Source organism: Poromitra crassiceps (assembly GCF_964638095.1).
Source record: "Poromitra crassiceps genome assembly, chromosome: 16".
Taxonomy (NCBI): domain Eukaryota; kingdom Metazoa; phylum Chordata; class Actinopteri; order Beryciformes; family Melamphaidae; genus Poromitra; species Poromitra crassiceps.
The window spans coordinates 32,248,054-32,261,132 of record NC_139645.1 but is presented as its reverse complement, the minus strand read 5'-3'; the positions used below and the strand labels follow the sequence as shown (position 1 = coordinate 32,261,132).

The 13,079-nt window shown below is 44.8% G+C and overlaps 2 protein-coding genes across 2 annotated transcripts in view; one reads left to right on the top strand and one right to left on the bottom strand.

Annotated features, from left to right (window-relative positions):
- LOC310791594 (intermembrane lipid transfer protein VPS13C-like) overlaps window positions 1–12,583 on the bottom strand; it is a gene marked incomplete at its 5' end in the record, with an annotated part of 130,999 nt that extends 118,416 nt beyond the window's left edge. Inside the window, 8 exons of the mRNA XM_083653261.1 lie at window positions 406–533; window positions 3,799–3,856; window positions 4,018–4,098; window positions 5,090–5,124; window positions 5,402–5,459; window positions 5,795–5,907; window positions 11,991–12,092; window positions 12,574–12,583. Coding sequence (XP_083509387.1) covers window positions 406–533; window positions 3,799–3,856; window positions 4,018–4,098; window positions 5,090–5,124; window positions 5,402–5,459; window positions 5,795–5,907; window positions 11,991–12,092; window positions 12,574–12,583 — 585 coding nt within the window. The remainder of the gene's footprint in view (window positions 1–405; window positions 534–3,798; window positions 3,857–4,017; window positions 4,099–5,089; window positions 5,125–5,401; window positions 5,460–5,794; window positions 5,908–11,990; window positions 12,093–12,573) is intronic.
- Window positions 12,584–12,841: 258 nt separating this feature from the next.
- The window catches only part of LOC310791593 (intermembrane lipid transfer protein VPS13C-like), a gene marked incomplete at its 5' end in the record, with an annotated part of 96,708 nt that continues 96,470 nt past the window's right edge, over window positions 12,842–13,079 (top strand). The window contains one exon of the mRNA XM_083653260.1: window positions 12,842–12,846. Coding sequence (XP_083509386.1) covers window positions 12,842–12,846 — 5 coding nt within the window. The remainder of the gene's footprint in view (window positions 12,847–13,079) is intronic.

Sequence of the window (13,079 nt, the reverse complement as noted above, 5' to 3'; positions counted from 1 at the left end):
TTCAGCCCTAAAACCCTTTCGGTCAGCCTTATGTATCTTTTGTTTTCTTCTGTTTTTTTTCCTATTCTGTGAATATTCTTTGCTTTCTGATCGAAATAAACTAACTAACTAAACTAAACCTCATCATCGCAGAGGATATCATTTCTGCTGCCACACAAACAGTCACTCAGGCAGGTCGGCACCCTAGCCATGACCAGCCATGCAAAGAATACGACAGTAGCTACATGCTAACATTTTAGCATACACTATGTTGAGTGACAGTAGCTACATGCTAACATTTTAGCATAAACGATGTTGAGTGACAGTAGCTACATGCTAAGTGTGTGTGTGTGTGTGTGTGTGTGTGTGTGTGTGTGTGTGTGTGTGTGTGTGTGTGTGTGTGTGTGTGTGTGTGTGTGTCTGTACCTGGGGTTTGGTCATCTCTATAGCGATGTTCTGGACCTCCAGGTGCAGGTTAGCTTTAGGAGTCTTCAGCTCCACCTCGGCGTTGGGGTTGATGCACATCTTAGCCGAGGCGAAGATCGGTTCGAAAACTACGAGCAGAAACCAAACGCACAAAAACACCCTGATGATAACAATCACAATAAGGTTAAACTTTGCTCTCCTCCAACGCATCCAAACTCATCAGCAACACCAGGGTTTCTCCCGATATACATCCTGGAGCAGCGGTGCGTTGCCCCAGAAAAATGGCCGCCGCTGCTACCCACAGGTGTTGTTGTTGTTTTTTGTTCAAGGTGTTGTGAGGAGAGCAGAGGAGGAGGAGAGAGGAGAGAAGAAAGGAGGAGACGGAGAGGAGAGCTTATGGTACGTGTCCACATTCGCTGTGAATCCCCACGCCGATACATGTGTGTCTCTCTCTCTGTGTGCCAGATATTTCGGGGGTAGTGGCAGCTCAGTCCGCACGCAATTACCATTACTGCATTGATTTTAAACTGTTGCTGATTGTTTTTAAAGCTGTTAATGGGCTAGCCCCATCATACCTCGCGGAGCTCCTGGTCCACCACACCCCATCCAGAGCCTTAAGGTCTGCCGACCAGTTGCTGCTGGCGGTACCCAGGACCAAACTTAAGACCAGAGGAGATCGAGCATTTGCTGCAGCTGCCCCCAGGCTCTGGAACACCCTCCCCCTCTCTATCCGATCAGCCCAGAGCCTGGAGGCCTTCAAGTCCCTGCTCAAGACCCACATTTTCCCTTCAACTCTAGTTAGCTGCTATTCTGCGCCTTTTATTTATCTCATTAAATATTAAATGGTCTGCATTTATATTTATCTCATTAAATATTAAATGGTCTGCATTTATATAGCGCTTTTATCCAAAGCGCTTTACAATCAGTAGATAGTCTACATTCACCCATTAATACACCGATGGCGGCAGGCTGCCACGCAGGGTGCCTACACACCATCGGGAGCAAGGAGGGTTAAGTGTCTTGCCTAAGGACACAGCGACAGCAGCTGGGAGGGAGCGGGGATCGAACCGCCAACCCTTACGTCATTGGCCGACCCGCTCTACCTCCTGAGCTAAAGCCGCCCTCATTACTTTTATCTATTTTATTACTTACTGCTATTCTGGTCTATCTTCTTTATTTTTACATTTTTATTATTTGTTCTGCTGCACTTTATTGCACCTTGAGCCGTAGTGTATTGTTTCTACCTGCTTTTATATTTGTGTTTTTTACTTGTAAAGCACTTTGGTCGGCTGCCTGTCGTTGTAAACGTGCTCTATAAATAAAGTTGACTTGATTTGACAAACGAGCAGAGACGCGGCTAATTATGAATTAGAACTACAACAGCGTTAATAAGTGGCGACAAAGAAGTGAAAATGGCTCCAGTGTGAAGCTCAAAGTGTTGATGGCTCAGAGGAAACACCAACAAGCTACACCCGCACATCAAACAAACATCACTCTTCAACCAAAGTGAGTGCAATTGGGCACCAAGCGCGTGAGCGAGCAAGTGATTAATTGATTGATTGATTGATTGATTGATTGAGTCACCCGACATAGTTGTCAATTTCGTGGAGGTAAAAAGCGCTCGTAGTAAATAAAGTAAAATAGCAGCCTCCTCCATGGAGGAGCGAGTGAGACGCAGGTGTGGTAGAGAGATGAAGGTATGGGTGCTGGAGACTGGAGCTGCCTCTCCAGGTGTGGTAGAGAGATGAAGGTATGGGTGCTGGAGACTGGAGCTGCCTCTCCAGGTGTGGTAGAGAGATGAAGGTATGGGTGCTGGAGACTGGAGCTGCCTCTCCAGGTGTGGTAGAGAGATGAAGGTATGGGTGCTGGAGACTGGAGCTGCCTCTCCAGGTGTGGCAGAGAGATGAAGGTATGGGTGCTGGAGACTGGAGCTGCCTCTCCAGGTGTGGCAGAGAGATGAAGGTATGGGTGCTGGAGACTGGAGCTGCCTCTCCAGGTGTGGCAGAGAGATGAAGGTATGGGTGCTGGAGACTGGAGCTGCCTCTCCAGGTGTGGTAGAGAGATGAAGGTATGGGTGCTGGAGACTGGAGCTGCCTCTCCAGGTGTGGCAGAGAGATGAAGGTATGGGTGCTGGAGACTGGAGCTGGAGCTGCCTCTCCAGGTGTGGTAAAGAGATGAAGGTATGGGTGCTGGAGACTGGAGCTGCCTCTCCAGGTGTGGCAGAGAGATGAAGGTATGGGTGCTGGAGACTGGAGCTGCCTCTCCAGGTGTGGTAGAGAGATGAAGGTATGGGTGCTGGAGACTGGAGCTGCCTCTCCAGGTGTGGCAGAGAGATGAAGGTATGGGTGCTGGAGACTGGAGCTGCCTCTCCAGGTGTGGCAGAGAGATGAAGGTATGGGTGCTGGAGACTGGAGCTGCCTCTCCAGGTGTGGCAGAGAGATGAAGGTATGGGTGCTGGAGACTGGAGCTGCCTCTCCACTGTCAGGACAGTTGTGTTTTAGCCTGCATTGTTTCTTCATCAAGGCAATGTGGACGAGATACTGGCTCATATTTTGTCCGCAAATGCAGCGAAGAGAGTGCATGTTGTTGTCTGTGTAAGCAGGCAAATATATATAGCCTATATACGTTTATATTTAAGTTCTCTTGGTAAGAACATATCTTATATCCACCTTATTTCTAGCTGCCATGATGCCTGATGGGTGCTTCTTCCACTTCCGGTGTAATAGACTGTTTTACAGTCTATGGTTTTAACTTGACCAAAAAAAACGTCTATGAGGATTTTACAGCAGAGCCATTCTGCTCTACAGCCGTGTCGTTCGGGTGCTGGGATAACGTAATGCATTGTGGGTAGTCGGCTACTGTGGCTAATGCTAGCGACTAGCGTAATAGTTACTTTACATGGCAGTAAAACGCCACTGAATGACCATATTGATTTAACTTTTAAGCATTTCGAGTAACACTGTTTCCATACGGACCCACAGCGTTTGTTAGTTTTATAACTTTTATAATGTTTAGTTTATAACGTGACTATATTTATAAATTTTATAACGTCCTCCAGTTTCCGGTTTATAATTCGGGTCTGCAGCCGAGTATAACAAAGGAAATGGCAAGCTGCAACAATAAGTCACGTTAAACCGGACCTTGTACCCACAATTATTTTTTACAGTGGGACATTCAAAAATAAGGTGGATAGGACACAGATTATTATATTTAATATGCTACTAGACATCTAAAGAAAATACTTGATGTGGCACCCTGGTCAACATTACAGAACTCACCCCGTCACCACTCTGTGTGTGTGTGTGTGTGTGTGTGTGTGTGTGTGTGTGTGTGTGTGTGTGTGTGTGTGTGTGTGTGTGCGAGCATGCGCGCGTTGTCATGGTGATGACTCACTGTACTGGTAGTTCTGCAGCTGCTGCTCCTGGCTGCTGATCCCAGACCTGAGCTGCTCCTGCAGAGACACAGCACGCACACACACACATAAAGAAAGAAAGAGTGAGTGAGAAAGAGTGAGAGAGAAAGAGAGTGAGAGAGAGAAAGAAAGAGTGAGAGAAAGAGTGAGAAAGAGAGAGAGAGAAACAAAGAAAGAAGGAACGAGAGGAGCTGTCTTACCACAATTTTTTCCCATGATCCTCTGTAATAGATGGGACTGTTGACGTTCCAGTAGGCACACAGAGAGTCCAGGCGGCCCAGCTGACACACACACACACACACACACACACACACACACACACACACACACACACACACACACACACACACACACACACACACACACACACACACACACACACACACACACACAGAGAAACGTTACGCCCCAGACACACTGGAAGCGCTAGAAAGGACTAGCGGCAACTAGAGGCCAACTGATGCGTCACCTCACGTCTGCTGTGTCGGGGCCAAAAAGCTGCACTTAAACACACGACAAACACGACAGTAAACTAGCAGGTATGTTCTGCGTGCCTGCGTGAGACCTGATTGGCTACGTTTTCACTCACTTAAACAGTTTCATAATATAGCTACTTTTCTAATGGAGAATATGTCTGATAAAAAGTTGCAAATGACACTGGTGCTGTCGACCCGTGTCTGGTCTTTTGCTTGTGGAAGAAAGGAACAGGCAGAGGTGGAAAATAAGGAGAAACCGCACTAAATGAGTGATATCATGGAGCGACAGGCTCAATGGACTTTCCCAAAGGCACGTCGTTTGTGAAAATATCTCTGTTTAGGAATGATCAGGTGAGATAAAGTTGGAAAATGAGCAGAGCGCTTTGTGTGCCCTCTCTCCTGCTTCACTACCCCTGACCAGCCAATCAGAGTGATTTCTCTACCCCTGACCAGCCAATCAGAGTGATTTCTCTACCACTGACCAGCCAATCAGAGTGATTTATCTACCCCTGACCAGCCAATCAGAGTAATTTCTGTACCCCTGACCAGCCAATCAGAGTGATTTCTCTACCCCTGACCAGCCAATCAGAGTGATTTCTCTACCCCTGACCAGCCAATCAGAGTGATTTCTCTACCACTGACCAGCCAATCAGAGTGATTTATCTACCCCTGACCAGCCAATCAGAGTAATTTCTGTACCCCTGACCAGCCAATCAGAGTGATTTCTCTACCCCTGACCAGCCAATCAGAGTGATTTCTCTACCCCTGACCAGCCAATCGGAGTGATTTCTCTCACAGACGACGGGCTGGAAAAGCCACTGTCAAAGCAGACTGCAGCCAACGGTGCGGGACACACCGCAAATACTAGAGCGAGAGACGCCCAGACATGGCCGACGGGAGACTTGTTGGCTTGGTGTGTCTGGGGCTTTAAGTCAGATACAGAGTGATTGCTCTTACCTTGTAGATGATCTTTGCTGCTTCATTCAGAATACAAGTCTTCCAGTTCTCATCCGTCGTCTGCAGACACACACACACAACACGGTTCAACACTGTGTGTGTGTGTGTGTGTGTGTGTGTGTGTGTGTGTGTGTGTGTATGTGTGTATCACCTGCAGGCTGATCGGCGAGGGTGATTCCCATGGAGAGTGGGCACTGGGGGTCCGTAAGCTGAAACACACACAACACACACACACAACTTACAACGGCAAACACTTGAAACCCACCGCAACCACTGCCCAGGTGCCCAGCAGCAAGGCACAGAGGCAGCAGCTGTACTGGCAGCTCCCAGCATGCCTCATATTTTTGTGTCTTTACCATCCAATTAAACAAAATAGGTTTCAGAGCAAAACTTTCTACACTGCAATCAAAAAATGTTTTTATTGCAAGTAAAACAAATAAATAAATAGTTTTTCTCTCAAATGTAATTTTGATTGCATGATAAATAATAAGACAACAGTAAGTCCATACAGTACGTGCAGAGCGTGTGTGGAGCAGGGACTCACGTCATCCTCGTAGCGCAGGTGGATGCTGCTGATCTTCACCTGCAGGTTCTTGATCACCTGCGTGGCCAGCTTCTCTGCAAACGTGTCCTTCTTGTCCTCCTGACCAGGCTTCTCTGAAACATCACGTCACACAAACCACTCAACTACCATGGCATGGCCTGTTAGGGTCATCGCAGGTTAAGTAAATAATAACAATAAATGCGGAGCCGGGGGGAAAACTCTGAATTTCCAAGATTAAAGTGGTAAATTTACAAGAACATTTTCACAAATTTAGAATATGAAGTCTATGAAAACAGCAGAGGAGGAAAACATCTGAACACATTCTGGGATATTGGAGAAATACAAGATTGATTTCATGTTGTGTTTTTCTGTATGTAAAGAGATGAAGTGCTTCAAAGCAAAATTATTTTCTTCTGCCGATTTCTTCTATTTCTTTTGGTTGAATGGTGATGGTCTTTTGGTTTGGTGATGGTCTTTTGGTTGGATGGTGATGGTCTTTTGGTTTGGTGATGGTCGTTTGGTTGAATGGTTATGGTCGTTTGGTTGGATGGTGATGGTCGTTTGGTTGGATGGTGATGCTCTTTTGGTTAAATGGTGATGGTCGTTTGGTTAAATGGTGATGGTGTTTTGATGAATGGTGATGGTGTTTTGGTTGAATGGTGATGGTCGTTTGGTTGAATGGTGATGGTCGTTTGGTTGAATGGTGATGGTCGTTTGGTTGAATGGTGATGGTCGTTTGGTTGAATGGTGTTGGTGTTTTGGTTGGATGGTGTTGGTGTTTTGGTTGGATGGTGATGCTCTTTTGGTTGAATGGTGATGGTCGTTTGGTTGAATGGTGATGCTCTTTTGGTTGAATGGTGATGGTCGTTTGGTTGAATGGTGATGGTCGTTTGGTTGGATGGTGATGGTCGTTTGGTTGAATGGTGATGCTCTTTTGGTTAAATGGTGATGGTCATTTGGTTGGATGGTGATGGTCGTTTGGTTGAATGGTGATGGTCGTTTGGTTGGATGGTGATGGTCGTTTGGTTGAATGGTGATGGTCGTTTGGTTGAATGGTGATGGTCATTTGGTTGGATGGTGATGGTCTTTGGTTGAATGGTGATGGTGTTTTGGTTGGATGGTGATGCTCTTTTGGTTAAATGGTGATGGTCGTTTGGTTGGATGGTGATGGTCGTTTGGTTGAATGGTGATGCTCTTTTGGTTAAATGGTGATGGTCGTTTGGTTGGATGGTGATGGTCGTTTGGTTGAATGGTGATGGTCGTTTGGTTGGATGGTGATGGTCGTTTGGTTGAATGGTGATGCTCTTTTGGTTAAATGGTGATGGTCGTTTGGTTGGATGGTGATGGTCGTTTGGTTGAATGGTGATGGTCGTTTGGTTGGATGGTGATGCTCTTTTGGTTGAATGGTGATGGTCGTTTGGTTGAATGGTGATGCTCTTTTGGTTGAATGGTGATGGTCGTTTGGTTGAATGGTGATGGTCGTTTGGTTGGATGGTGATGGTCGTTTGGTTGGATGGTGATGGTCGTTTGGTTGGATGGTGATGGTCGTTTGGTTGAATGGTGATGGTCGTTTGGTTGGATGGTGATGGTTGTTTGGTTGGATGGTGATGGTCGTTTGGTTGAATGGTGATGCTCTTTTGGTTAAATGGTGATGGTCGTTTGGTTGAATGGTGATGGTCGTTTGGTTGAATGGTGATGCTCTTTTGGTTAAATGGTGATGGTCGTTTGGTTGAATGGTGATGCTCTTTTGGTTGAATGGTGATGGTGTTTTGGTTGAATGGTGATGGTCGTTTGGTTGAATGGTGATGCTCTTTTGGTTAAATGGTGATGGTCGTTTGGTTGAATGGTGATGGTCGTTTGGTTGAATGGTTATGCTCTTTTGGTTGAATGGTGATGGTCGTTTGGTTGAATGGTGATGGTGTTTTGGTTGGATGGTGATGGTCGTTTGGTTGGATGGTGATGGTCGTTTGGTTGAATGGTGATGGTCGTTTGGTTGGATGGTGATGGTCGTTTGGTTGAATGGTGATGCTCTTTTGGTTAAATGGTGATGGTCGTTTGGTTGAATGGTGATGGTCGTTTGGTTGAATGGTGATGCTCTTTTGGTTAAATGGTGATGGTCGTTTGGTTGAATGGTGATGCTCTTTTGGTTGAATGGTGATGGTCGTTTGGTTGAATGGTGATGGTGTTTTGGTTGGATGGTGATGGTCGTTTGGTTGGATGGTGATGGTCGTTTGGTTGAATGGTGATGGTCGTTTGGTTGGATGGTGATGCTCTTTTGGTTAAATGGTGATGGTCGTTTGGTTGAATGGTGATGCTCTTTTGGTTGAATGGTGATGGTCGTTTGGTTGAATGGTGATGGTCGTTTGGTTGAATGGTGATGCTCTTTTGGTTGGATGGTGATGGTCGTTTGGTTGAATGGTGATGCTCTTTTGGTTGGATGGTGATGGTCGTTTGGTTGAATGGTGATGGTCGTTTGGTTGAATGGTGATGGTCGTTTGGTTGGATGGTGATGGTCGTTTGGTTGAATGGTGATGGTCGTTTGGTTGGATGGTGATGCTCTTTTGGTTAAATGGTGATGGTCGTTTGGTTGAATGGTGATGCTCTTTTGGTTGAATGGTGATGGTCGTTTGGTTGAATGGTGATGGTCGTTTGGTTGAATGGTGATGCTCTTTTGGTTGGATGGTGATGGTCGTTTGGTTGGATGGTGATGCTCTTTTGGTTGGATGGTGATGGTCGTTTGGTTAAATGGTGATGGTCGTTTGGTTGGATGGTGATGCTCTTTTGGTTGAATGGTGATGGTCGTTTGGTTGGATGGTGATGGTCGTTTGGTTGGATGGTGATGGTCTTTTGGTTGAATGGTGATGGTCGTTTGGTTGGATGGTGATGGTCGTTTGGTTGGATGGTGATGGTCGTTTGGTTGGATGGTGATGGTCGTTTGGTTTGATGGTGATGGTCATTTGGTTGGATGGTGTTGGTGTTTTGGTTGGATGGTGATGCTCTTTTGGTTGAATGGTGATGGTCGTTTGGTTGGATGGTGATGGTCGTTTGGTTGGATGGTGATGGTCTTTTGGTTGAATGGTGATGGTCGTTTGGTTGGATGGTGATGGTCGTTTGGTTGGATGGTGATGGTCGTTTGGTTGGATGGTGATGGTCGTTTGGTTTGATGGTGATGGTCATTTGGTTGGATGGTGTTGGTGTTTTGGTTGGATGGTGATGCTCTTTTGGTTGGAGGGTTGTGGAGAAGATGTGAGGTGCGGTTCAGAAAAATGTCTTCAGTGTGGGAGACGGTCAGTCACAGTTTCCCACACTGATAAGACATCAAATATAATCTGATGTGTGGAGTAACGTGATGTGGGGCAACAAGACATTGGACAAAAAAGCAATCAATCAATCCTGTAATATTGTATTCATTATAATATAATGTACATTCTTAAAATACACTGTGGTGAATGAGGCGATTCATTCAAAAACATACATGCATTTTGGGGAAAACATTGACCAATCACAGATCATCATCCTCCTCCTCCTAAACCCAAATCCACAAAAAACAATGTTTTTATAAACTTTCTTCCTGATATTGGGTTTGAATTGGATGTGGTTATGCTCGGACATTTATAACACAATTAATTCCACAAACCAATCATAATGTAATCGACATCAGTTGATTACATTGTGTAGTTGTAGTTGTAGTTCCCTGAACATAGTTGTTCAGGGAAAAAGAAACACCAAAACCTCTGCACTGGTGGAGTGGAGTCAAACTAGCATGTAGCCAGGTAAAGAAGATGGCCGCTAGCTGTGGTGATAATCTCTGCTATGCTAAAAACGATAGTGATCTAAAAGTCCGCCTAGCTGTGATGCTAATTTCCACTATGCAACTCCAATGAGATATGCTAAAACCATTAGCAATCTAAAAAAGAAATGAATGAAAAACGTGCTAGCTGTAATCAAGTTTTTACTATAAGTATAAATATTTTGGTAGGTTATGAATGGAATTTTGATTGTGAAACTGAGGTCAGAGTGAAAGTTTTTGAGTTGGAGTCCTCTTATAGACCGTGTTTATTTCCTGTTACAGTGTTGGCGAATACAATTGTTGACAAAATAAACTAGGGTCCAAACGGTTCCCTAGCAACAGAAGAAACATCTATAATCCCACCCTCCACCTACCTGCTTTGTGTTCATGTCGTTTCAGCTTCCTGAAGCCTTTTTTATGTTTTTTATGTTTTTTACGTCCTTTAGAGACTAACGCAGCGTTAAAGAGAGAGACAGCAGTTAGCAGAGAGACCGGCCCAGCCGCACACACAGACAAGACACAGAAAACACTAGAGCCTGAGCGATACATCGGTCGGCCAAAATTATCGGCCGATAACCAATATCGGTATCGGCCAATATGTTGGCCGATATTGCAGATATATATATATTTTTTTGTTATAGACAGCATGTTGTGTATATTTGATCCCGTTTCTTAACTCAAGTTACATATATTTGTTCTATTTGTGTTTTGGAATTTCTAGTTATTTATAATTATTAAATTCCCAGTGAAGTTTACCGTTTCATTGCATTGATGCCATTTTGGACAATAAAGTTTATTGATAAGCTGTAAAATATCCTGCCTACATTACATATCTCAAGTCACATCAAGTCATATCTTTGTCAAGTGTTTGATATTTGAGGGATAATTGCGAAAACAATTGTAATATAATGTGCATATATAATATAAGAATATCGGCCGATATATCAATATCAGAATCTTTTTACTCCTGAATATCGGTATCGGCCCCAAAAATCCAGCATCAGTCGGGCTCTAGAAAACGCACAGAGAAAACACACAGAAAACACAAGAAAATAGAACAGCGTGCAAATAAAAACCAACACCAGAAACTGATGCTACAGTTCCTGCTGCTGAGTGAGTGTGTGTGTGTGTGTGTGTGTGTGTGTGTGTGTGTGTGTGTGTGTGTGTGTGTGTGTGTGTGTGTGTGTGTGTGTGTGTGTGTGTGTGTGTGTGTGTGTGTGTGTGTGGACCTACCATTCTGAGGCTCCTTGTACACAACGCTCTCCAGGTTGAACAGGAAGTCTCCTGTTTCAGAGGCTAACGTCCGCAGCATGAACAGCACACACTGTTAGTAACATTGCCTATTAATAAGGTTTAAAAAAAAAGTAGCCTACAAATGGCGAATAAAATAAAAATTATTGAATAAAAATTATTCAGGCTAAGCCTAGCCCTGTTTCTCCTCTTTCCGTGTAGACTATTATATGCTTCCCTACAAGAGTCCTGTCTCCGTACATAGACTTGCCTGTGACTTTGGCTTCCAAGCTGTCTAAATCAGCGATACGCGCATATTTACAAAGTGTCACAGAAACATTTCAAAGCCACCTACTAGGGAAGAAGGGTTCATAGCTTCTCGACGTCGGGGTTAGATGGCTATGTTTTTCCGGGTTAGAGCTCCCAGCCATCACAGCGCTCAACAGCGCCACTCTGGTCAAAGGCTCGGTAAAAAAGAATATCATTAGCACAGACTTCGGATGAAAAGAGGCATTTATGAGCAGCGTCGAGCTTTCTAACCTAGACGTCGAGAAGATATGAACCTTTCTTCTCAAGTAGGTGGCTTTGAAATGTTTCTGTGACACACGTGCGTATCGCTTTAGACAGCTTGGGAGCCAGAGTCCCAGGCAAGTCTCTGTACGGAGACAGGACTCTTGTAGGGTAGCATAGTCTACACGGAAAGTGGAGAAACGGGGCTAGGCTAAGCCCAGCAGAGCCAAGGACACTTGCGACTATTTTGGCTGCACAAAAAAGTTAGAAAGCGTTTTTGACATTATTGAAAATCATACCGTCGGTATTTCTAAATACCAACCTTTTATCTTGATTTGTGTGATTTCGCCTCCGTTACTCTTTTCACCAGACAGTGTGACATATTAATAGCAGGTGTAAATGTAATCAGGTTAAATCACATCGGGACACAGATAGGATACAAGACGCATTGTAATGCCAGGTGTAAAGAGAGTGACAGACAGAAGCAACAGAGGTGTAAAGAGAGTGACAGACAGAAGCAACAGAGTCCAGAAGGAACTGCGTCAATCATACCATGTGTCTAATGTATTGTGTGTGTGTGTGTGTGTGTGTGTGTGTGTGTGTGTGTGTGCGTGCGTGTGAGTGTGTGTGTGTGTGTGCGTGTGAGTGTGTGTGTGTGGTCCTCACCTCTGCGTGCAGCCAGCTGCAGGGCCTCCTCGATGCGCTGCAGCTCCTTCTGCTTGGCCTCCTGCAGGTAGCGCTCCTCCTTCGCCGCGTCGTAACCAATGGCTTCAAAACACAAACACACAGTCTGTTAGGACGTTCAACACAGAGAGAGAGAGAGAGAGAGAGAGGGGAGAGGGAGAAGACAGAGAGGAGAGGGAGAATGAGAGAGGGAGGAGGAGAGAGAGAGGGGAGAGAGAGAAGAGAGAGGAGAGGGAGAGAGTGAGAGGGAGAGAGAGAGAGGGGAGAGGGAGAGGGAGAAGAGAGAGACAGAAGTTGGGTTTCCATCCACCTATTTTTATGCGCATTTTCAATTTTCAAAAATCCAAAGGGGTAAAAAAACGCAAAAAAAGTTGTTACGTTTGGGTGAGGTGGAAAAGTTGGTGTAAGGTTAAAGGCTAAATGCGTGCAGTAAGTGCAGTGGGAAACAGATTCAGCGAGTCTACCATTGTCTGCTTAACCAAACTCTCGCTTAACCAAACTCCATACAAAAACCAAGCATTTCATGCTACCTTGCTCTGGCACAAATGAACACCCCGACCCCTACATGTCGGCATACCCTAAATAGTATTTAAATACACTTGTAAAGGTAAAGAAGAAGCATATTTAGAATGTCTGTCGCACTGTGTTCTAACTGAAGAAGACTGCAGGATTAACAGGCGACTCACTTCTACAACTGATATTTTATTCTTACAGTAACTGTGTATGTCCAATTGAAGAGTGGCGCCTGGTAATCCATTTTATAGCATTAATTATGTGTATGCAATTATTAGCTTATTGATTAGGAAATGCCAATGGAACAATTTTCTACAACAATGGCGTAGCTTTGTGGATAGTCATGAAACTTTAAATGAACAGATGTTTTTCATAGAGCCTGCAACACAACTGCACGTATCTGCTGCCAGACACATATCAACTCCTAAGAATTCAAATTAACAGCGGTGGATGGAAACGTGCATCATTTTGCATTTTCTTTTTCAGACTTTCTATAAATTCGATTGAAAACTGTGATACATTTGGATGAAGCCCAACTAGAGAGAGAGGGGGTGGGGA